Below are 22,555 nucleotides of genomic sequence, written 5' to 3'. Positions count from 1 at the left end.
AGCTCTTTACTGCATCCCAGGTGCTTGTGAGAGCAGGCGTGAACGCGGCAGCGGGCAGCCGCGGGGATGTGGGCAGCGCAGCTGGATGAGCAGGCAGTGGGGGCTGCAAGCGGGCAGAGCTGCCTCCCACCCCGGCCTGGCCTGGCCGAGCTCCTGCCCCACCACCCAGCCGCCCTGCCAGCCCGGAGCAGCAGCAGGACTCGGCGCTCGGCAGGACGGGGGTACAGGGCAACGCCTGTGCACGTTGGTGCAATCGACGCCCCGGGACCAGCTGTAGCCATCTGGGGGGACGGTTCCAGCCAGAGCCAGCCAGACCCCGTGGACCGGGGCAGAGATGGCACGGCTCCTGCCAGGCTTCCCTGCGCTGCGGCATGCCCCAAAGTGGTGGCAGCACGCTGGGATGCTCGCCCGCCACCCCAGCCTCCCTCCCGCCTGGCGTGGAGGCCGCGGGCTGGATTTTGGCCACAGGAAGCAGCAGCGGCTGCGGGGAAGCTGCTGCTCGGGGTGGTCCGGCGGAGCGGGGGAGACCCGGGGGTACCCCGGGCCCGGGAGGGGGGCTCCCGCGGGGGCCCGGCTGCCCCGCCCTGAGGACGAGGGGCCCCGGGCCGCCCTCCCGCAGACCCCGCAGGGGGCCCCGGCGCCCCGGCCCCCCCCCGCGGCTCCGCGGGCCCCGGCGATGGCGGCCGGCGGCGGCGCTGCGGCCCGGTGGCGGCGGCGGCTGCCGCTCCCCCGGGCGGTGGGCGGGCCCAGCCGCTCCCCGCCCCGCCAGCCGCCCGAGCGGAGCCGCCGCGGCCGGAGCCCGATGCCGGGAGCTGGGCGCTGAGGGCGGCCCCGAGATGGGGATTCTCAGCATCACGGACCAGGTACCGCCGCCGCGCCCGGCCGCCGACCCCGCGCCTCGCCCGGCCGCGCCGCCACGCTAGCACGGGGATGCGCGGCCTAGTGCGCGCCGCTGCCGCCCGCCCGCCACCGGGCCCGGCCCGGCCGCCGCCCCAGGCCGCGGCCCCCGGCGCGGGGCCGCCCGGTCCCCTCCCGCCGACCGCTCGGGCCCGCCGGGCCTCCCGCGCCGCCCCGCCGCAGCCCCGGCCCGCCGCGGGGCTCGCCGCCCGCCGCGCTCCGCTCCGCCCGCGGCCGCCGGGACCCGGGCTCGGCAGCCGGGCCCAGCGGCGGCGGACCCCCGGCCCGGTAAGGGCGGGACCGCGGGGACGGGACCCCCGGCCCGAGGAGGGGAGGCCCCCCCGCCCCGGGGAGCGCGGCCCCCCGAGAAGGAATCCCCGACCCGGGACCCCCGGGACGGTTCCCCGGCCCGCCCCGGGGTCGCTGCGCCTCCCGCCGCCGGCCGCGTCGTGTCCCTGTCGGGTTTTGGGGACAGCCCTGGGGTGCAGGGTGTGCCCATGGGGTTTTGGGGATGCTTCTGGGGTGCAGGGTGACCCCAGCGTGGTTTTGGGGACAGCCCTGGGGTGCAGGGTGTGCCCATCGGGTTTTGAGGGCAGTCCTGGGGTGCAGGGTGTCCGCGTTGGGTTTTGGGGATGCTTCTGGGGCGCAGGGTGACCCCAGCGTGGTTTTGGGGACAATTCTGGGGTAGAGGGTGTCCCCATCGGGTTTTGGGGACAATCATGGGGTGCAGGGTGTCCCCATCGGGTTTTGGGGACAGTCCTGGGGTGGAGGGTTTCTCCCACATCCAGTTTCAGGGCAGTCCCCACCCCGGTGCTGCCGGCATGTGGCCCTTGCCCGGCTCCCAGCCCGCCTGTTGCGGGGGCTCGCCTGGGACCCCCAATTCCCAAGCACCTCCTGCAGCATGGACGCTGCCGTGCGTGGCCCAGCTTCCTTGGGCTCCATGACTGTACCCCATCACCAGAGCAGTGACCCCCAGCGTTGCCTTGGCTTGGACGTCCACTCTTCCCCACGTGTTTTACATAAACCGCCTTTATCCACCTTGATTTCAGAGATCGGGGCTGCTGGCCCCTCGAAACCAAATATTTATGCCTGCCTCTCGTTCCCCGCTCCTGCGGTATTGCTAATATAGCGAGTGTTTAAAGCCTGGCAGGGTGGATGAGGGAGGGGAGGGGTGAGGACGCGGGATTGATCTGTGATTTAAATAGAACTTTTTTTTTTATGGTAACCAAAACATGTAGCTTTCCCTGTGAATGGTGGGTGGGTGTGTCAGACCCAGCACTGCTGCAAACCGCGCGCCACTGAAGACTGCTCAGGGCATAATTATCGTCTGCGATTCCTTTCCCCCTCTTTTTTTTTTAAAAAAACCTTTTTTTTTTTTTAATGTCTAACGAGTGATGCTGAGTCTGCTGCATTCCAGGGGAATGACTCACGCGTTCCCTCTGACCCAGGATGTGTTCCCCGTGTTTAACTGCTTTTACTTTGATGGTGGGGTGAGCAGATGAGCGTGAGGTTGGCTGGGCAACAGGAACGAGAAGGGATTGCCTTGAAAACGAAGCTCTGATGTTCCTCCGAGAGGTCAAGATAAGCGGGGCTCGACGGTTTTGACCGTTAGATCCAGCCTTAGGCGTGCAGGCAGAGCTGGAGGGGTGCGCTGCGGCCGCCGGGGCTCGCTCAGGGTCACAGCACCCTGGACTTGCTCTGCGAAAAAGCAGCAGAGGCTCGGCTGGCTGGAGCAGGGAAGCGTCGGGTTTGGCAGCGCTCGTGTGGTGCCAGGTGCTGAACGGGCCTAGAGCAGCCACAGCCTCTGCCCCAAAGAAGCCGCTGCATGAAAATGGCATTTTTGGGCCTGTGAAACAAGAAATGGGGTGCAGGGTTCTCAGGTGATGCCCAGAGGTTGGGCAGCACCTAACCCCCCGACCTGCCCTGCCGCACCAACGGCTGTGGCGGCTCACGCCCGCGGTTCTGCAGCCCACGGCACCGGCTGGCTCTGCCACCTGGGCTAGGGCTCTGCTCCTGGTTTTTGCTGAGGTCTGCTAGGGAACTTCTTTGGGATGTGGGCAGCAGGAAACAGCAGGAACTCCAGGCTGGGCTTTGCCAGGCTCTCTGCGCCGTCGGAGCCAGCATAGTGTCGTAGGTGTTTCTCAAAAGACAGGAGAGCAGCAGTAAGTACACAGCCTTCTGCAGGAAAGCATGAGGCATCACCTGGTTGTGCCTTGGGAAACCTGATTCAGTGTCTGCAAAGATCTGTCTTGTACCGGGAGACTTCAGCCAGCTCGGAGGGAGGATTTTCTGGCTGTGGCTAAAGCTTTGGATAGTGGGAGCTGGTCCTGCCTTCCCACCCTCGGGCGCTGCACACAGAGAGCTAAGCTGTGCCGTGGGCACGCTGCCGGAGGCTCTGCTGGGGCCGTGATCAGTGCTGCTCCTTGGACTCGGGCAGCGGGGAGGCTTTTCCAATGTTTCCATGCTCTGTTCACCAGGGAACAACCAAGAAAAGTACATTTGCTGCCTTGAAAACTGCACCCTGGTGCTGGCTGAGCCACGGGTGCGAGGAAGCTGCCGGGTGCTGCCGCTGGGCCAAGCTCCGGCAGCAGCAGGCGTGGGGGGCTCTTTCGTGGAGCGAGGTCCTGGCTCAATCAGGCTGGTGTAAAGTCTCTGACGTGCTGTGACGCTGCCGGTTCTCCTCCCTCTCCTGTCCTCCACGTGGTGCCACCTTCACGACTTGCTTCTCTTTTCCTTCGTAGCCTCCTCTGGTCCAAGCCATCTTCAACCGCGATATAGAGGAGGTGCGGTCGTTGCTGAATCAGAAGGAGAACATTAATGTATTGGTGAGTGCTGCCCGGCTGTGCTCGCTCCCCTTCCCTCACCCAGCTCTCCCCCGCTTCCTTCCCTGCAGTGCGGTGCTTTAGCAGAGGGGAGGGCAGAGGCTCAGCCCGTGAGATGTGGGTGCCGCCAAGGGGGGGACTCTTTTTGGCTAGGATGGTCAGAGCTGGGGTTCTGAAACAAAGATTTCTGGATTCTGCTCCCGGCTCAGCTGCCATTTGCTGTGCAGCGTTGTCCTGTTGCCTCAATCTTGCCATCTGTAAAATGGGGCATGTGGAAGACTTGGTGCGTGGGAGGACTTTTCACGGAGGCTCAGCTTAGCTGCCTTGCCAGTTTACCTTTTTCTCCTTTGGGGTGGTGACCCAAAATAGTTTGGTGTGAACGCAGCAGGTCTGCCTTGTGATAAGGTTGTTCCCCAGGGTGCAAGGAGGATTTGAGCTACGAGGGGTTTCTGCTGTGCTTGTCTTAAGCCTGATGGCAGAGGGTGGTTCTGACGCTCGTTTCGGAGCAGGCGGGGAGGCTGGGATAGGCGACTGCCGTTCAGGCACATCCCTCCGGGTCCTGCGAGCAGCCAGGCTGGCTCCTGGGAGAGCAGCCCAGTCTGGCGGCGATGAGCGTGGTTTGCCCTCACGTGGAGTGTGGGGACCAGGCTCCGGCAAGGGAAGGGGTGAAACCTGCCTGTGAGCGTTCCCGTCTGACTTGTCAGCGTGCCTTCCCTTGATCTGGTTTACGAGCTTCCCGCTAACAAATCAGCGGCAGATGTGCAGATAAGAAACGCAGCCTGCTGCGACGCAGGCTGGCAGGTTGGCCGGCTCTGCACCGGCCCAGGTCCGCCTGACGTGGTGGCACAGTTGGACCGGTGCCGCGTCAGCAGTTACCGCGCTCTCAGCCCAAAAGCCGGGCTAAGTCGTGAGCTCTAGGCAAGAGCAGCCTGTTCTGGTTCACCGTCTCCTCCGAGCTGTGGCATTAACGGGGGCTCCGGTCCGTGCTGCCGCCAGCTGTGCTGCAGGCAGCTGCTGGCTTTTTGGCACACTCCTGTTTGTTTCGCTGGGCACTTGGTCAGGGTGTTCGCCCAGCCCAGCCTGCGGAGCCGGGGCTGGTGCACCCCGATCCTCGTGGTAAACCCTGAGGTCAAGGGCGGGCGCTGCGGACGCTGGCCGGCATCCTGGAAAGGTGAGGGCAGCCCCGCGCTGGTGCCCGTGTGCCAGCAGGACTAATGATCCGATCGTATCTTAGCTTATTTTATTATACAGAGATAGTGTGGGGATTTTTTTCCATGACTGCTTCGGCTGGGGACCCGGCAGCTCTTCGTCCTCTCTTGTCAGGAGAGAGGGTTGGGATTGTTTTGCTGAACTTTCGCGCAGCTGCTGGACGAATAAAACCACAATTGTTAACACTTAATTTCCTTTTTGTGTGCAGGTTTAGAAATGTTGTTGCTTGTTCAGTGACCTGCCAGCTGGGTTTCACTTTCACATCCTCCTTCCTGGTTGTGCCAGCACAAGTTGTAACCAAAAAAAAAAAAGAGAAACCACCACCATTTTCCAAACAGTTTTTAACCTAATGAAAAGCAATTACATTTTTTTCCCCCCGAACACAAAATACGGGGCTTGAAACGAGTTGTGCTCGTCTGGCTTTCTACTTGTTTGCTTCCTGGCTTTAGTACGTGGCGTGTTCCCTGAGGAAAGCCTGAACCAAATGCCTGGAGGCAGAGGTTACCCAGGGCCTGGCCCTGAGTAAACAGAAGTGAAAAGTATTTTTAATTGGGTTAATCCAATCTAAGATCAGAGAGGGGCTTCTGCACCTTCCCGCCCTTCAGCAGCCGGCGGGTCTGAGTCTGGTTTCAGAGCTGTTGGTAATTCTGAGTGGTTTTTATTGTTGGCCGAGAGGATAAGGGTGTGCAGAATGGGACAGCCTGTGCGCTGCCAGAGCACGGCCAGGCTTTCATCTCGCATCGCAGAGTGCTTTGCAGACGTTCATTAAGTCCCGAGCACCGGAGCCAGGTCGGGTCGGTCTCTGGGGAGTCAGCGGGAGGATGAAATGAGTGGCCAGGGCTCTCACAGCCTCTCCATCTTGTGCTGGGGTTATGGCCCAGGTACCCTCTGCTCTGGCCACCAGCTACACCAAACCCCAGCACCCGTGGAGCTCCGGAAGGGCTGCGCACCCCTGCAGCGCTGCGGGAGGGTGCTGGGTTTACGCCATTTTCTCCCTGTCCCATGTGCCGAGATGCTGCCCACACTTCCGGGCGTTTGGGGCAGACTGGAGTGGAGGAGAGATTGTGCTGTGAGAGATCTCCCTGCCCTCAAAGCTCACGGAGGTTTTTTGTTTCTTACATTTTGTTTCTTGCTCAGGACCAAGAAAGACGAACGCCGCTGCATGCTGCTGCCTACATAGGAGATGTTGCAATCCTTGAGCTCCTAATACTGTCAGGTAAGGGCCAAGGCTCAGGGCACTTGGCTCGAGTGCTGCTGCTGCCCTTAAGGTGTCTTTCTTCTGGCCTTAGGGGTGCAGAGCAATAGTTTTTGGTCACCCTCCAAGCAATCGTGTGCTCGTGCTTAAGCCAGTGGGGTTGCAGCCAGGGGAAGATTAGGAAATGTTGCCATAATCCTAAGAGGTTTGTGCAGACGGGGAAGCGTCTCAGAGCTGAAATAGCAGAGGTGGAAACCAAGCCAGGAGGGGGATGTGTGCAAGGTGTTGGAAGGAGGTACTGGAGGAGGGTGCAGTGGGGATGCTCGCCTCAGAGACGCCTTGGGCAGCAGGACGCTCAGGGGAGCAGAGTTTCACTTGCTCATGGAGAGGGGTCAGCTAAAAAACAGGGGATTTTGCTCAGTTTTGGCTTGCGTTACTTGGCGTAAAGCTGCCCTTCGTTTCCCTCCAGAGACACTCGGTTCTGTGCCTGTGCGGTGCAGACAGGGACGTCTCCTCGACCGCTGTTTGCCAGCGCAGTGCCTCGGGGCACCGTGGGCTTCGCAGCTGCTTGCTGGTGGTGTGGGGGAACCCCGAGGCTGGCATGATCCTACGTGACCCTGACAAGGAGAGACTTGGGGAAATCCTTTGCTGAGGGCTTGTTAAACAGGACTGGGAATGTTCAGCTCCATCTGCAGAGCACGGGATGCCCTTACGTGCCCCGTGTTGATTTTTGCATGCCTGCCTGCTGAGTTCTCGGCAGCAAAGAAAGGCAGGGGCTTCAGGGGTCGTGGGACCTAAGTGCCTAGCAGAGGTCTGGAGCTGGGATGGCACTATTCTGTCATCTTCCCTTTCTAATACGGAGATGCAGCCCACAGTGACCACAACTCACAACATGAAACGCTCTGGTGTTTTGTCTCGAGTAGCCTTGTTTTACAGCAAGGAGCAGAACTGCTCGCTGGGTCTTTGCTGTGGATTTTTTTGGCTCGGGGGAAGATGGCACTCTGGGATATGTAGTCTCTTCAGTCCTGCAAGGGATGTAGCTTGCTCCTCTTGCAGTTCACAGAGTCTGTCCTCAGTAAAGCTCAGTGCAGGGTCCCCTCTTGCAGCAGGACTGGCACTCCTGCCTGGCGGGTGCCTCAGAGGTGGCTGCAGACCTGCCCTGGGACTCTGGAGCGGGGGCAGCTGGTCACTTCTCTGCCCCCTGACCCCTCCTTTTGTTCTTCCTCAGGTGCTAATGTTAATGCGAAGGACACTGTTTGGCTCACCCCGTTACACCGCGCTGCGGCTTCTCGTAACGAGGTAGGTTCCCTCTGGCTCTGTCTGCTCCTTGCCTGGGGGTGGTGGGCGCTGATGTGAGGAGGGGACTGTGCTTCTGCTTCTCTTTTCCATCTTGCCCTGTTTTGGCTGAGATGGGTGGTCTTATTAGAGCGGTGAGGGGACAAACGCATAATTCAGAGGCCGAAAATGAGAGCTGGAAAAAAAAATCTCCTTAGTTCCCTTCCCTCCAGCCTTCAGGAGTCGGCCACGTGGGTTTTCCCCACAGCATCCTCCTCCCTGCCTTTCCCTGCTTCCCCAGGGCTTTGTCTAATCCAGCTTTACATTTCTTTGAGGGATGGTGGGGCTCTCACCCTTTCTCTTGGGAGCTGATTCCAACGGATCTTGTTGGAAAGATTTCCTGACATTTAGCTTTTGTGGGTTTAACTTCATCCCACTTAACTTTGTCCTGTTTTGAGTTGCTGGAGAGCAAGAAACTCTGTGGTCATCTTGGTTGGAGCCAGGGGATCAGAAGCCCCGACTCTGACATGCAGGGCATGTTACCACACATCGACTGGTTGCGTGAATTCTCTTAATCGGCAGCAGACACGAGATGAAAAACATTAGTGTAAACCTCTACTGAGGTGTTTGCTGTGAACATGTGTGGACGGTTACTGTGGGTCGCTAAAATACGGGAGCTCAGCAAGCCGAGACTGTTTTGCTGTCAGGTCTGAAGTGCTGCTTGTCTGTGAATTTGAGCACAGTCGTTTGCTTCTCTGCCTTGGCTCAGAAGTGCTGCAGAGCCACCTCCCTCGTTCTGTTCTTCCCTGGTGCTTGGCACAGGGCTCCGCCAGTGCCCTGCATGCCCAGCTCCTGAGAGGAGCCTTCCCAAAATGCCTTCATGGCTTTTCCTGCCTAGAGCCTGCTCTCTAGGACTGCTGGGTTTAGGTACTGCCTGGCCGTTTCGTGTGCTTCTCCCAGCCGGGAGCGGTATCGGCTAGCCCTGGGAGAAAAGAGCAGAGCAGTGAGCCGTGGGGCTGGGATCATTGGAAGCGCTGCCCCGATGCTGCGTGGAAGTGGACAGCCTGCAAACCGTAGCGAGGAAGATGTGGGGTTGTAGCAAAAAACCTTTACCAGCAAAAGGGGGAAATAGTTATCAAATATAGGTCAGTGGATCACGTTTGGCATCCCCGGGGTGCTTCGCACCTCGTGAGTCATGGAGGAACACTCACTCACGGTTCCATCGCGTGGCTTGGAAGTGTTTCTCCCACAGAGGCGTGTTTCACAGCGGCACTTGGGAGGGATGAGCCCAGCTCATTCAGGTCCCACACACCAAACTCCAGCCTGGAAGGAGCTGGAGCAGCCCAGGTGAGGGCTGGAGGATTTGTGTAAGGAAGATTCCTCTCCCTGCTCATTCTTGGAGCCACTCTCACGCTATCTTTACCTGTGCCACCCTTTCTCTGTGACAACGTGCTGAAACACAGCCATACGTGGGCTTCAAAATGTCATTGGGGACACGGAAGCAAACAAGCCCTTTCCTTTGACGGAGCGGGGAGAAGCCGTACTTGTGGGCGTGCGGTGCAGTTTCAGCTCAGCCCCCCCAAGGGCAGCTCTGTCTCTCGGGGCTGTAGGCTGGTGTGTTTCTGGGCAGCCCTGTGTGTGCTGAAAGCATGAGGTGGACCGAGCTGCAGCTTCCCCCACCTGGCTGGAGGGTCCTGTGGGCTCCAGCAGGTTGGGTTAGAGCTCTGCTTTCCTCTGCTCCTGCTAGAAGGCACTTCACCTCCTCCTGAAGCACTCGGCAGATGTCAATGCCCGCGACAAGTATTGGCAAACGCCTCTGCACGTCGCCGCTGCCAACCGGGCCACCAAGTGCGTGGAGGCCATCATCCCACTGCTGAGCACTGTCAATGTCGCGGACCGCACAGGCCGCACGGCGCTGCACCATGCCGTGCACAGTGGCCATCTCGAGGTAGGCAAGGCGGGTTCAGGCGCAGGGGGTCCCGTGTGCGTTCCCCTTCCTGGGTCCGGGCTTCGCAGGTGGCAAAGGCACCTCTGCCCGCACAAGCGGGGAGGAATGGCAGCCTTGCCTCTCTTGCCACTTCTCCCCATCTAGATGGTGAACTTGCTGTTGAACAAAGGGGCCAGCCTGAGTACTTGCGACAAGAAGGACCGCCAGCCCATCCACTGGGCAGCTTTCCTAGGTAGGTTTTCCCCACGCGCATCAGTCTGGTTTCATCTCCCACGTTGCTCTCCGCCTACGGATTCACCTTTCAGGGTGGTGGGGTCCCCAGAGGCCGCTGTGCCCAGGTCTCCGTTTTCCGGGGTTCCCTGGCTCTTAGCGCTGTCTCCCGGCCAGGGCATTTGGAAGTTCTGAAGCTGCTGGTGGCCCGGGGAGCTGATGTGATGTGTAAGGACAAGAAGGGCTACACTCTGCTGCACACGGCGGCAGCCAGCGGCCAGATCGAAGTCGTGCGTCACCTGCTGAGGCTGGGAGTTGAGGTAAGACCCCTGCGGCTGTGAGCAGGGTGGGCTCAGGTGCGGCCAGTCTGGAGGCAGGAGCAGGAGAGGGTGCTGGGTGGTGACAGGAGCCCTGGCTGGTTCTCAGCTGCCTTTTTTTCTTCCTGAATCCCCAAATCCTCTGGGGTTTGTTGCTCCCACAGATCGATGAACCAAATTCCTTCGGTAACACTGCACTTCACATTGCCTGTTACGTGGGCCAAGATGCCGTGGCCAACGAGCTGGTCAATTACGGCGCCAACGTCAATCAGCCTAACGAGAAGGGCTTCACCCCTCTGCACTTTGCTGCCGTCTCCACCAACGGGGCCCTGTGCCTGGAGCTCCTCGTGAACAACGGGGCCGATGTCAACTTTCAGGTCTGGCACTGAGCGGTTGAGCTTGGGGATGGGGGGAGTGGGGACCTGCTGCCCAACGGCAGAGCTCGTGGAGCGTGGTAGGAAGCCTGATGTGCCATGGCTTCTGCTCTCTGCAGAGTAAGGAAGGGAAGAGCCCTTTGCACATGGCTGCCATTCACGGACGGTTCACGCGTTCACAGATCCTCATTCAGAACGGTGAGTGGCTTCTTCCTCCGGCCCTGGGTTACCCGAGCCTTTTCTTCTGCTTCTCAGCATCTGCCTCCAGGACCTCCCTGGGAGTTTGCTCAGAGGGTTTAAGAGCTCTACAATTATCACTCAAATTCACTCTGTGCTCTTGGGGCTGTTGCCAGTGGCCCTGTGCTGCTCGGGGGTGGCAGGGAGTGTGCAGGCCCTCAAGGGCAGCGAGGTGCAGACGAGGGGACTCGAATTCCAGCCAGGTCAGGGCTGCTGTGGCCAAAGAACATTGCACCTGCCACGTCCAGCCTGAAAGACAATATTCTTGTAAGAGGGCTGCAGCCTTGGCAGACACCCCAGGGGTTCAGCCAGAGACTTCCGGGGCTGAACGCATCTCCTCCTGGGGCGAGTTCTCATGTCCCGGGTTTGCAGGGTACAAGAGGGCTCTAAGCTCAGGCAGCAGTTTACAGTTCTCACTCTGCACGATGCTGAATGGACTTGAGTTATTAGCTGTGTCCCTGAGATGGGGACGTGGCCATTGGAACAGCCTGGGCTGCTCGGGACTAGAACGCAGAGACTCGCTGGCAAAGCACTTGGCTTTTCCTTTCTAGGCAGTGAGATTGACTGTGCTGACAAATACGGCAATACCCCCCTCCACGTTGCTGCTAGATATGGCCACGAGCTGCTAATTAGTACTTTGATGACGAATGGTGCTGACACTGCAAGGTAAGGAAGGACTCTTCCTCCCTTTCCCTGCCCTGGGCTGGAGGCTGCAGAAATGATCCATCCTGACTCCCTTCTTGTCTCCTGGCAGGCGTGGGATCCACGACATGTTCCCTCTGCACTTAGCTGTTCTCTTTGGATTTTCAGACTGTTGTCGTAAGCTACTTTCCTCAGGTGAGTGTCTCCGCCGCCCCTCCTGCAGTGGGGGCACTGGGGGGACCCTCGAGCTTCCCCCTGACTCCCTGCCCCTCCTGCCACCCAGGTCAGTTGTACAGTATCGTCTCCTCGCTGAGCAACGAGCACGTGCTGTCTGCAGGCTTCGATATCAACACGCCTGACAACCTCGGGAGGACTTGCCTCCACGCTGCTGCTTCTGGAGGGTGAGCTGTGCACGGGGCGCTGGTCCCACACTGCCTGCAGGAGGGTTGCTGGCTGCCTCCAGCCCAAACCGTAACCCTCCTCTCCGCCCGGGAGCTACCGCGTGGGCAGCCCAGTGCAGTACTTTGGTCAGGACTGGGAGTCGGACCTCTGCGTGCCGTTCTCTCTGGGAGAGAGCTGTGTTTAGAGCAGGAGTGAAAATGGAAACCTATTGGCCCTGTTCTGCCACTGACTGACTCACCCCGGTCGCTCCCCTCCGTGGCTGTTTACCCTTCTTTAAAATGGGGCTAAAATGCTTCCTTGGCTGGGGGTTCGTAAAGGGCTCGCAGGCTGATGCCTGAAAAGCAGCAGGGATTTAGCTGGCTGTGTAAATGCCTGATGTTGTTTGCCAGGGAGTTTGATTTCATGCAGCGCGTTGAGAGTGAACTCGGCTGCCGCGATACGGCAGAGGTGTAGAGTACCATTGAGGACCTCGTTTCTGTTGTGCCTGTGCAATGCTTGAGAGCCGGTCACAAGAGCCGACCCTCGGCTGCGCAGCGCTGTTACCCTGCCTGAGCGGCAGGAACAAAGCACTGACGCAGAAGCCAGAAATCCTAGATCTTTTTTGCAGCATAAAATCCAGTGCGTCAGCTGCACTGACGCCATGGCTAATGTCTCTCTGTAATTGCTTGGTTGGTTGAGAGCTCCACGCAGTGCAGGATAGCGCTGGTAAGGCAGGAAGCATGAAGGGTTATTTCGCTGGAGTGCAGGGAAGAGCTTTGTGTGTGCAGCATCCAGCCATGGCTGCGGCTCTTACGCTGCCCAAAGATGACAAGCTGAATTGAGCTTTGGCAAGTCCAGGCTGTGCGGGTGAGAAGCGTAGCTGTCTTCTCTGCAACTAGGAGGAGTTTGCGTTCCTGCTGTGGTCCCTTCTGATCTGTGCCTAACTCATTTCTCTACCTCCTGTAGGAACGTTGAATGTCTTAATTTGCTGTTGAGCAGTGGTGCTGACTTGAGAAGGAGAGATAAATTTGGAAGGTAAGTGTGCTGTGAGCCTTGCAAGGAAGTGAGCGCGATTCCTCCAGCCCTAAAACAGCTGGAGCGCACCAAGCCTGGGTTTGGGTTGGGACATTCCTAAGACCTTTGCTGCATTTGCTTTCTGAAGCTGCTTCCTTCACCCCATCTCACCCCGAGGGGTCCAGCTCTGGCTCTTCAGAAGGAGCTGCTGACCCAAACCCTTGACCCAGGGTGCAGCTCAGCTGCGGGGGGGTGGCTGCCTCTCTAGGTCCTGCCTCGCTGCCAGGCGAGTTTTTCCACCTGTGTGACAGGCAGCGCTGCTAAGCTTCCTTCTCCTTTCCCCCTTCCTTCTCCTTTCCCCCTTCCTTCTCCTTTCCCCCTTCCTTCTCCTTTCCCCCTTCCTTCTCCTTTCCCCCTTCCTTCTCCTTTCCCCCTTCCTTCTCCTTTCCCCCTTCCTTCTCCTTTCCCCCTTCCTTCTCCTTTCCCCCTTCCTTCTCCTTTCCCCCTTCCTTCTCCTTTCCCCCTTCCTTCTCCTTTCCCCCTTCCTTCTCCTTTCCCCCTTCCTTCTCCTTTCCCCCTTCCTTCTCCTTTCCCCCTTCCTTCTCCTTTCCCCCTTCCTTCTCCTTTCCCCCTTCCTTCTCCTTTCCCCCTTCCTTCTCCTTTCCCCCTTCCTTCTCCTTTCCCCCTTCCTTCTCCTTTCCCCCTTCCTTCTCCTTTCCCCCTTCCTTCTCCTTTCCCCCTTCCTTCTCCTTTCCCCCTTCCTTCTCCTTTCCCCCTTCCTTCTCCTTTCCCCCTTCCTTCTCCTTTCCCCCTTCCTTCTCCTTTCCCCCTTCCTTCTCCTTTCCCCCTTCCTTCTCCTTTCCCCCTTCCTTCTCCTTTCCCCCTTCCTTCTCCTTTCCCCCTTCCTTCTCCTTTCCCCCTTCCTTCTCCTTTCCCCCTTCCTTCTCCTTTCCCCCTTCTCAGGACTCCACTGCACTACGCAGCTGCCAACGGCAGCTATCAGTGTACGGTGACGCTGGTCACGGCAGGAGCCAGTATTAACGAGGCTGACTGTAAAGGCTGTACCCCCTTACACTATGCTGCTGCTTCGGACACGTACAGGAGGTAAGTGTCGCGGGGGCGCGCGCTCCGCTCTGCTGGGGCTGGAGACGATGGCACGCTGCTGGGTGGTGATGCTCTGCTGTTCCCTGGCCACCTCCCTGCAGCTGGTGCTCAGCGGTTTGTGAAGACGGGAGCGCTTTGAGGGGCATGGGTGTGAGGGGGTGCTCAGCAAACTGATGCAGGTCTCTGACCTTTCAGAGCAGAGACTCATTCAGGAAACAGCCATGACACTGATGAGGAGCCCCTGAAGGAGTCCAGGCTGAAGGAGGCATTCTTGTGAGTCCGTGCCACAGCCCCTCTGGCCATTGGTTGTTGTTTACCCCTTCCCCGGACCCCGGCGTGCAGTTGCTAGAAATACCTTGCTTCTGCTTACGCTGAACTGAGCGGTGATGCCTTGGAGGAAACATCTGCTGATTTGATTCTCGAGGCAAACCTGGCCATGGCTTCCTGGTCCTCACTTTCAGTGGGCTTTGCATGCGCTCCATGTCTTGCGGGGATTAGTACAGCATCTGCTCTGAGATAAATCAGGGAGGTTCCTGCAAAGCTCTGCCTCTCCGATCTCGCCTTTTTCACGATCTCCCCTTTCTCTTGCTCGTTGCAGTTGTTTAGAGTTCTTGCTGGATAATGGTGCTGACCCATCCCTCCGGGACAAGCAGGGATATACCGCTGTCCACTATGCAGCTGCGTACGGCAACAGGCAGAACCTCGAACTGGTGAGTGAGCCGGAGAAAACCCTCTGTGCTGCCAGGAGAAGGGGGAAGCCGCCCCTAAGGAACGTGCCTGTGGTGTCCAGGTGTGGCTAAAGGACTGTGTGTGGTGTAGGCACTACAGTGTCAGGGTTTGTCCAGGAGGAAGGGAGGTGGGTTTGATTAAAAAGCATAGGGACTCTTGGGGAACCGTTGTGCTGGGAATACCATGGAGGGAAGACCTGGGCCCGAGTGAGATGCCTGGGAGAAAGGAGCTTTGTTACCTGGCACAGGGGGGACGTATGGGTGTCTTGCTTAAACCCCTGGCAACAGAACAAGGTTGGGTTTTTAGAAGAAAGCCTGGAGACCTGTGCCAAGGAAGAGCTCTTGCAGCACAGAAAATGCCTTGTAACTCTGTGTGAAACACCTGCATTGTTGCAGGGTAAGCTTGCAGCCGTGTGGGCATAGGAAATCATACGAGCAGTGGCGAGGCTTCAGGATAGCAGGGACTTGATGTGACTGTCTATGCAGGGTCTAAAGCCAGGTTAAGGACGGTCCCGTCCTGAGATTCAGATCGTTCTGAAGCAGATGAGCAGGTTTTCTAACCCCTCTGCAGCCTGCTGGTGGACAGGGCGTCTGCCAAAGCCTCCGTGAGTCCAGGATCAGTTACGGTTTTGTGTTGTTGCTGTTGCAGCTCCTGGAAATGTCTTTTAACTGCCTGGAGGATGTGGAAAGCACCATTCCAGTCAGCCCTTTGCACTTAGCTGTAAGTACGGCTGGCCCAACCCCAGGGTTGCGGCGGGCAGTTGGCTCCGTGCGGGGTTCATGCTGAGTCCTGGAGAGGTGCCCGCTCCCGTGCAGCGTGGGCTGGGTCCCCGCAGCTGGCGGTGCTGAGTGGGGCAAAGGAGGAAAGGCACCGGTGGCTGGGGAGCGGCTTTCCCCGCAGGCTGTCGATCGAAGTCCCCTTGATTTGTGTGTTAAAGTCCGTGCTCTCTCCAGGGCCTTCTGGCTGTTTGGAGCCACCTCCCTTGTCTGCGAGTGGGCAGGGGCAGGAGTGGGCGAGGGCTTTGCGTGGGACCGGGCTGCAAACGGGAGGCAATGGCCGGGCAGGAGCTCATCCGGCTGGAGGGACCCAGGGAGCAGGAATTGTCCTGGGGGGGACGCTTCTCTTCTGGGTGCAGCCTCTCCAGGCACCGCTTTAACGTGGTCTGCTTTGCCCCAAGGCCTATAATGGTCACTGTGAAGCCCTAAAGACACTTGCCGAAACCCTCGTGAACCTCGACGTGCGGGACCACAAGGGGCGGACAGCGCTGTACCTTGCCACGGAGAGAGGCTCCACGGAGTGCGTGGAGGTGCTCACCAGCCACGGTGCATCCGCTCTGGTGAAGGAGAGGAAGAGGAAGTGGACCCCTCTCCACGCCGCAGGTGTCGGGGGGCAGACGGGGCTGGGGATGGTTGGGGGCAGCGAGGGAGCGTGTCCAGAGCCCTACCACCGCTGCCGAGGGTGCCCGTTCACCCGGCTGCTGTTTGGAGAGAGGGAAGGGGCTGTGGTTTAGGATGCGTAGAGGCAGGATGGGGCCGGTGCGGCCTGCTGTGATGTGCCAGCAGAAGCTGAGGGTCCAAGCGGCTCAGCAGCGGGTGGGAGAGAAGACAGCAGCAGCTTCCGCACACACGTGTCCTCAGCTCAGCCTGTGCACGTGCTAATCGGTCCTGTAGCCTAGCAACCACATAACGAATTTGCTCAGCCACGTGTGCCTCGCTGCGGAGCACGAGCCCCTTCCTTCGGCTTGCGGCGGTGGCTGGAAGGGGGGGACCCATCGGTACTGTGTGTGACTCCTCCTTTCCTTGTGTGTTGTCTCCAGCTGCCAACGGGAACACTGATTCCCTGCACCTCCTGATAGACAGTGGGGAGCGGGCAGACATCACCGACGTCATGGACATCCACGGCCAGTGAGTTTGTCCCGATGTTTCTTTTGGGAGTGGCGCAGGCTCAGGCCCCTTGCAGGCTGGCTGGGACAGGGGAGGGAGGGCAGTGCCTGAATGCCGCTGATTCCCAAGCCCACTCTCCTCCCTGCTGCCTCTCCCACTGCAGAACCCCACTGATGCTGGCGATCATGAATGGCCATGTTGACTGTGTTCACCTCCTCCTGGAGAAGGGGTCCACAGCCGACGCAGCGGACAAGAGGGGAAGGACCGCCCTGCACCGAGGGGTGAGTGCATCCCTGCGACCGGGACGGGCCTGGAGCCCTGCAGCTTCTGCTCGTCCTCCCGAGCGCAGCCTGCTTGGAGAAGAAGCAGGTGGTTTCTTTTGTTGCAAGAGCCCTCAGTGAAAGAGCCCATTTTCCCTTCCTGAGATGCAGCATTTGAGAAGGAAGCTGTGGAAGAAGGCGGGTAGTTCTGTTGTTAAATGATTGAGGGGTGAGATCTGACCTCCTGGTCTTCTTTCCTGGCCACAGGCTGTGACGGGCTGTGAGGACTGCCTGGCTGCCCTGCTGGACCACGATGCCTTCGTTCTGTGTCGGGATTTCAAAGGCCGGACCCCGATCCACTTTGCGTCGGCGTGCGGGCACTTAGAGATCCTGAGGACCCTGCTGCAGGCAGCCCTCTCTACTGACCCTCTGGACTCTGTGGTGGACTACAGTGGTTACTCACCGATGCACTGGGCTTCTTACAGTGGTAAGGACCTGGGCTGGGCCCCTGCCCACCTCTGCTCTGGCTATTGATGGGGAGGAGGGAGCCGGGAAGAGCCATGTTGTCCCTCTGTCCCCCACTGCTTTGGGAGCCATCAGCCCAGCAGTGACTTCAGCCTGAGGGAAAGGACAGCACAAATCTGGGAGGGAGGCAATGAGTTTTTCTCCCTCTGCCAAGCACGTTAAAAAAGGAATGAAATATGAAAACAGTTATTATAGAACAGCTGAGGCTGCTTCCTCCAGGACTGTTGGATTTATAGGATTACTGGGCCGTCGCCTTGGCTGCAGGGAGTGGTGGGACTGATGTGGCAACATCAGGAAGGGATGTCTCAGCATTTCAAAGGGAAGTTAGCAATGTGGCTGTGAAGTCCTTCAGGAGATGATGTGGAATTAGAAGCCTCCTGAAGTGCAGCAGCTTTGCTGCCAGAAAGGAAACAAAATCGCTGCCTCTGTGCTGGGGCATGGGTTGGTTTGGGCACTTTGGTGCTGCTGGTCCTGTGCAGCCTCTGGGGCCTACGGCTCTTGGGACGTGGGGAGAGCCCAGAGGGACCTAGAGCCCCTTCTTGCTCCGTCACAGGCGAGGAACTGCAGACTGATGTATTTCTGTCCCGCTCTCCTCACAGGGCATGAAGATTGTCTTGAATTGTTACTTGAACACAATCCGTTTGCGTACCTAGAAGGAAACCCCTTTACTCCATTGCACTGTGCAGTGTAAGTGGCGTCTGGGACCTGCCCTGGGTTCTTCCCACCCAGGTGATGTGGGAGAGGGGATACGTGGTCTGAGTGGAGGAGCTCCAGACCCTGCCCTTCCTGCCAAGGGCTTTTCCCTGGGCGGCAGCAGCTACTCAGGGTGGTACCGCCCGCCCATCCCAGCTCCCCTGTGGCAGGGAGGCGGTTGCTGGGCTGCCGGGGGTCCTCGGGGAGCTGTAAAGCAGCTGACTCGCTGGCTGCGCGCAGCACGGCCGGGGCTGTCACGCACCGGACTCCTGTGCCAGCCGGGTTTCAGCTCGATGGAGCTGGTGGTTCAGCCCTTGCCTGCCCTCTTGGATGGCTCATCTCTGCTCCTTGGTTATGGGGCGTCTCAGGAAATCTCCTGGCTTCTTGCGAGGCTCTGGAGATGGGCTCCAGTGGGAGAAGGGCTCCACGTTGTCCCTGGCCGCCTTCCTCAGAGGCGTCTGGGGCAGTATGAGCATGATCCCTGGGGTCCCACTGGGCGCAGAGGGGTTTGGGGCTGACGCGATTCCTTGACTCCAGCTGGCAGAGGAAGGAGTGTGCTGCCCTGGGTGAGGAAGGTGGAGGCATTGCCTTGTTCTGCCTGGGGTGGGCACAGTGCGCCCTTGGGACCCGTAGCAGCAGAGGAATGGGCAAGGCTGTTGTCTGGCACGGTACTGTGTTTCCTTGAGTAATACCGAGAAGGGTGAAGGGGTGTTTTAACCCTAAACAGCTCCAGACCAGCTGCTGTTTGCATCCGAGCCCCAGGAGCATGCTGCTCACTCCCACTGCAGACGTGCTAACGCTGCCTAGTCTTGTTCTAACTTCCCTTCTCGTCCCCACCACAGAATTAACAACCAGGACGGCACTGCTGAAATGCTGGTGGAAGCATTAGGTGCCAAGATTGTTAATAGCAGAGATGCCAAAGGAAGGTGAGCGCAGACTTGTCCGTCTCTTGTCACCCCCCCGGTGCTGCTGGGTGGTGGCTGTGACTCCCGCAGTGATTTCCACATGACTTCCCATGGCGCAAAGGGACTCCGACGTCCCCAAACGTGTCTGTAGGCCTGGGCAGTCTTGCTGGGGTGGGTGCTGTGCCCTCCTCTTTACCCGCCCTCTTGTCTTCCCAGGACACCCCTTCACGCTGCTGCCTTCGCAGACAACATCCATGGTTTACAGCTGCTTCTGCGCCACCAAGCCGAGGTGGACATGACTGACAAGCTGGGGAGGACTCCCCTCATGATGGCTTCTGAGAACGGGCACACTGCAGCAGTCGGTACGTGCTGGCAGCCGCTTTCCCCCAGTACGGGGCGCGAGCCTCCCTGTGCCTCCTCCGTCACCGGGTCCCGTGGGAGCCGGGCTGTCCCTTTCCTCGTAGGCACGCTGGGGCAGCTGCCCCTCTCCTCTGTCCCCTCAGCACGTGGCCACCGCCCCACATTGCCGGGCTCTGTGCTGCTGCTTCTCAACAACAGCTGTCCCTCCTCATTTCAGAGTTCCTGCTGTACCAAGCAAAAGCAAATATAACTGTGCTGGATGTCAACAAGAACACAGCTCTTCACCTGGCCTGCAGCAAGGTAGGGAGACGGCTGCTCACAGTCATGACTGCAGTCACCATCGCCTTCAGCCTTGCCACCTTAATGAGAGGGGTTGTCCACCTGCTCCTGGCCCACCAGAGCAGAGGCGAGGGCCCTGGGCTTGCTCTGCCCGCCTGCTCTGCCTGTCTTGACCTCTACAGACGCTCCTGATTCAGTTTTGAGCAGCGCAGGTTGTAGCACAGGCCTGCCTGTACTTTTCCCGGGGACACCCTCTCCGAGCTCAGCGTGCTTCCTGGGGCGTGGTGGGAGCAGGAGGCTTGTGATCCGTGCGTCCACGGAAAGGAGATGCTGCAGGGGAGGTGGAAGGGACTGCAGCTTGTCTTCTCAGGCCCTGCCAAAGTGGTGAACTGTTGTAGAAGCTCGGGTTTAGGGAACGTTTCCGTATCCCGGGGAAATCGCGCTCTACTCGGGCAGCACCAGCTCCCCTCCAGTGGCCCTGCCTTCCTGCCTGTGCCCTATAAACAGTCTGGTCTCCTTTCCAGGGTCATGAAAAGTGTGCCTTGTTGATCCTGGGAGAAACCCAAGACCTTGGCCTTATCAATGCAAGTAACAGTGCTCTGCAGATGTGAGTATTTGGACAGCTGGTGCCGGGGGGGAAAAACGGGGCTTTGCTGGGTGGAGGTGATGCGCTGGCGAAGGGGCGGTGGTGGGAGCTCCGCTCCTGCTCGGTGCGAGCAGTGAGCGTGCAAGCAGGTAAGCTCAGGAGCGGTCAGGCCCTGAAGCTGCTCGCAGGGACCCCTGGTTTTAGCACAGGGTGTTAAAGGCTCCACTGCCGGGTTAACGCTGCCTCTCCCTCTCCCCCCAGGCCGCTCCACATCGCAGCTCGGAACGGGCTGGCCTCCGTCGTCCAGGCCCTGCTCAGCAGAGGTGCCACTGTGCTGGCTGTGGATGAAGAAGGTGCGTGTTCCTCGCGGGTGCCGGGGGGTCAGCGTGATGTCCCTGGGGGACGGGGACTGCCCCGGGAAGCACGCAGCCGGGATTGGAAGGATTTCCGCTTCCTTAGCACGGCTGAGCAGCGCGTTCTCAGCTCGTGGCCTCGCAGGAGCAGCCTGGGCGAGGACATGATTAGCACCCTGCGATCCCTTGTCAGAGCATTTCCAGGTCCCACAGGTGTTGGAAATATGTCTTTTACCCCCCGTGCATCTTCTGGTGGCTGGCTGGCGCTCCTGCCAGGCACAAAACCAGCCCAGCCTGAGCCAGCAATAAGCTGTTGACTCACTTGCAAGTTGGCAGAAACTGGTTGTTGTGGCCAGAAGCTTTTTCTCCCAGCAGAGCTCTTGCTCTGCTGGAATACCTTTGAGTTGTGAAAAATATCATTGCATCTGCCGTGCTGCCAGGGCTTCCGAGGCTTTTTATTTGTCTCCTGCTGATCCTGGCACACTTAAAGCGGTTGCTGCAAATGCAGGGATTGCCCGTGCCCAGAAGCAAGGTCTTTTGAGATAAAGACAAGTAGATGTCCCGGCCCCGCGGCGTAGGGGTGACAACTGCCCCGGTCGAAGCGTTCCCGGGGAAGGCGCCCATCCGGGGCGGTTCTTCACCGCCGGCTTTGTTCTAGGTCATACCCCAGCCTTGGCATGCGCCCCCAACAAGGACGTTGCCGACTGCCTGGCACTTATCCTCTCCACCATGAAGCCTTTCCCACCTAAAGACGCCATCAGCTCTTTCAGCTTCAACCTCCTCAAGAACTGCGGCATTGCAGCCAAAACCGCCGCCTGCGGGGCCCTGCCCAACGGCAGCACCTGCCCCTACAGCAAGGACCGGCACAATGCCATCGGCTTGGACGGCTGTTACTCGGAGTAGCTTAAACTATGGGTGACCTAATATCTTATTATATTTATTTAGAAATTCTATAAATATAGGGCACTTTAAAGGAGAACAAGACTGGGCAGGCCTTCTAGCGTGGCCGGATAGGCCAAGAGTTCAGAGCTTCCTCTTCCCGCTGGGTTGCCGGCGCGGTGCCAAGGCGGTTCGTCGGTGTGACGAGCGGCGGCAGTGCCGTTCCCGTCCCTGCCCCTTCTCGATCCTCTCCCCGTCAGCGCGTGCTCGCGCCCCTCCGACGGCAGGGCAGGAGGCGGATGCTGCAGGCTTAGGGCTTCGCCCGGCCGAGACGAGGCGGGTGCCTCCATCCGCTGGCCCGCAGACGGGGAAGGGGGTTTGTCCCCCAGCTTTTGGGGTGGGTTGAAATCAGTTCTGGCGCTTCCCAGTGCCCCGTGCCAGCCTCCCGCCCTGCCTCGCCCCCGGGGCTGCCCCGAGCCCTCGCTCTGTCCGGCTGGGACGGGGAAGCCTGAACTCTTGGTGGGACTGGGGGAGTGGGAGTCTTTGGGAGTGGGCTGGTCTCGCAGGCGCTGGGGTGGGTGTGAGCTCCTGGCCAAGTGCCGCTGCAACTGCTCCTCTCTCGCGATCACTTTTTTTCTCACGCTCATCCTTCGATTCCAATACGGACACTTGAATCAAGATCTACTGTACCTGGACACTAAAATATCCTTTTGGCAGCTGTCATTTATATGCAAAAACGGGTGCTGCCGCCCAACCCCGCGGTTGGCTGGCCGCGGATGCGCTGCTGGAGCCTCCCTCCCCACACCAGGCACTTTAGGGATTTTGTTGGTTGGTTGTTTTTTTTTTCTTGGCAAAATGTCAGATCCTAAGAAACGATTCTTTTTTGAATTTTCGTTCTCTGTTTTGCGTGGCCGTTCCCATGTGAGAGTCAGTGTTGCTTTTTTTTTTTAAAAAAGAAAAGTTATTTATAAAGAAATAAGCATTTACCTTTAAAAAAAACAACAAAAAACATAAAAAAAGCCTTTGAAAGTTTTAGCCTTTTAATGAGGAAAAAAAATGCACTTCAAAGTCCTTATTCACAACCCTAAGTAAGTCTGTGTTTATTTTTCTAATGCAGCATCTTGGCAGGTTTATTAGCGTGCGTGTATGTGGGATCATTGGGGTTTTTTTGGGTTTTCTTTTTTTAATTTTAGAAATCATATTTATAATGCAGGTTTGAAGCATTCGATAATGTTGCACTGTTTTTTTTTTTTTCTCTGTTGGTGGTTGTTGGTGGGTTTTTTTTCTCCTTCTGAATTACTGTAACAGTATCATGTGCAAAAAAACAACTCTTTCTCCATATCACGAGTCTGTTCAAAGCCAAAGACTGGGATGCAGAGAACGAGAACGGGCTGACGGGGCAGTGAGCATTTCGGGAACCGTCTTCTCCCCCGACCTCCTTTCCCTCCGCAGCCTTGCCGAAAGCGGGGGCTGTGGGG

The 22,555-nt window shown here is 58.6% G+C and overlaps 1 protein-coding gene across 3 annotated transcripts; it reads left to right on the top strand.

Annotated features, from left to right (window-relative positions):
- Positions 1-836: 836 nt before the first annotated feature.
- On the top strand, positions 837-21,101 carry ANKRD52 (ankyrin repeat domain 52; the record flags this gene model as incomplete). Of its 3 annotated transcripts, none has more annotated exons than XM_082011750.1 (28): positions 837-863; positions 3,639-3,722; positions 6,066-6,144; positions 7,352-7,422; positions 9,146-9,346; positions 9,491-9,578; positions 9,734-9,876; positions 10,038-10,250; positions 10,367-10,449; positions 11,040-11,150; positions 11,239-11,321; positions 11,410-11,527; positions 12,474-12,542; positions 13,485-13,625; positions 13,821-13,898; positions 14,224-14,335; positions 15,003-15,074; positions 15,532-15,733; positions 16,171-16,258; positions 16,401-16,518; positions 16,765-16,984; positions 17,622-17,709; positions 18,558-18,641; positions 18,837-18,982; positions 19,198-19,280; positions 19,784-19,866; positions 20,107-20,198; positions 20,857-21,101. In XM_082011750.1, 28 exons carry the CDS (start codon positions 837-839, stop codon positions 21,099-21,101), a joined length of 3,222 nt encoding a protein of 1,073 aa, XP_081867876.1. The 3 variants fall into 3 exon arrangements, with proteins under 3 accessions (XP_081867876.1, XP_081867875.1, XP_081867874.1); XM_082011749.1 differs by having other exon boundaries at positions 20,107-20,231; XM_082011748.1 differs by having other exon boundaries at positions 16,314-16,518.
- Positions 21,102-22,555: the final 1,454 nt, after the last annotated feature.

This window comes from Phaethon aethereus, assembly GCF_964289735.1.
Source record: "Phaethon aethereus genome assembly, chromosome: 29".
Classification (NCBI taxonomy): Eukaryota; Metazoa; Chordata; class Aves; order Phaethontiformes; family Phaethontidae; genus Phaethon; species Phaethon aethereus.
The sequence above is the reverse complement of the archived record's forward strand: the minus strand, read 5'-3'. Positions and strand labels throughout refer to the sequence as shown.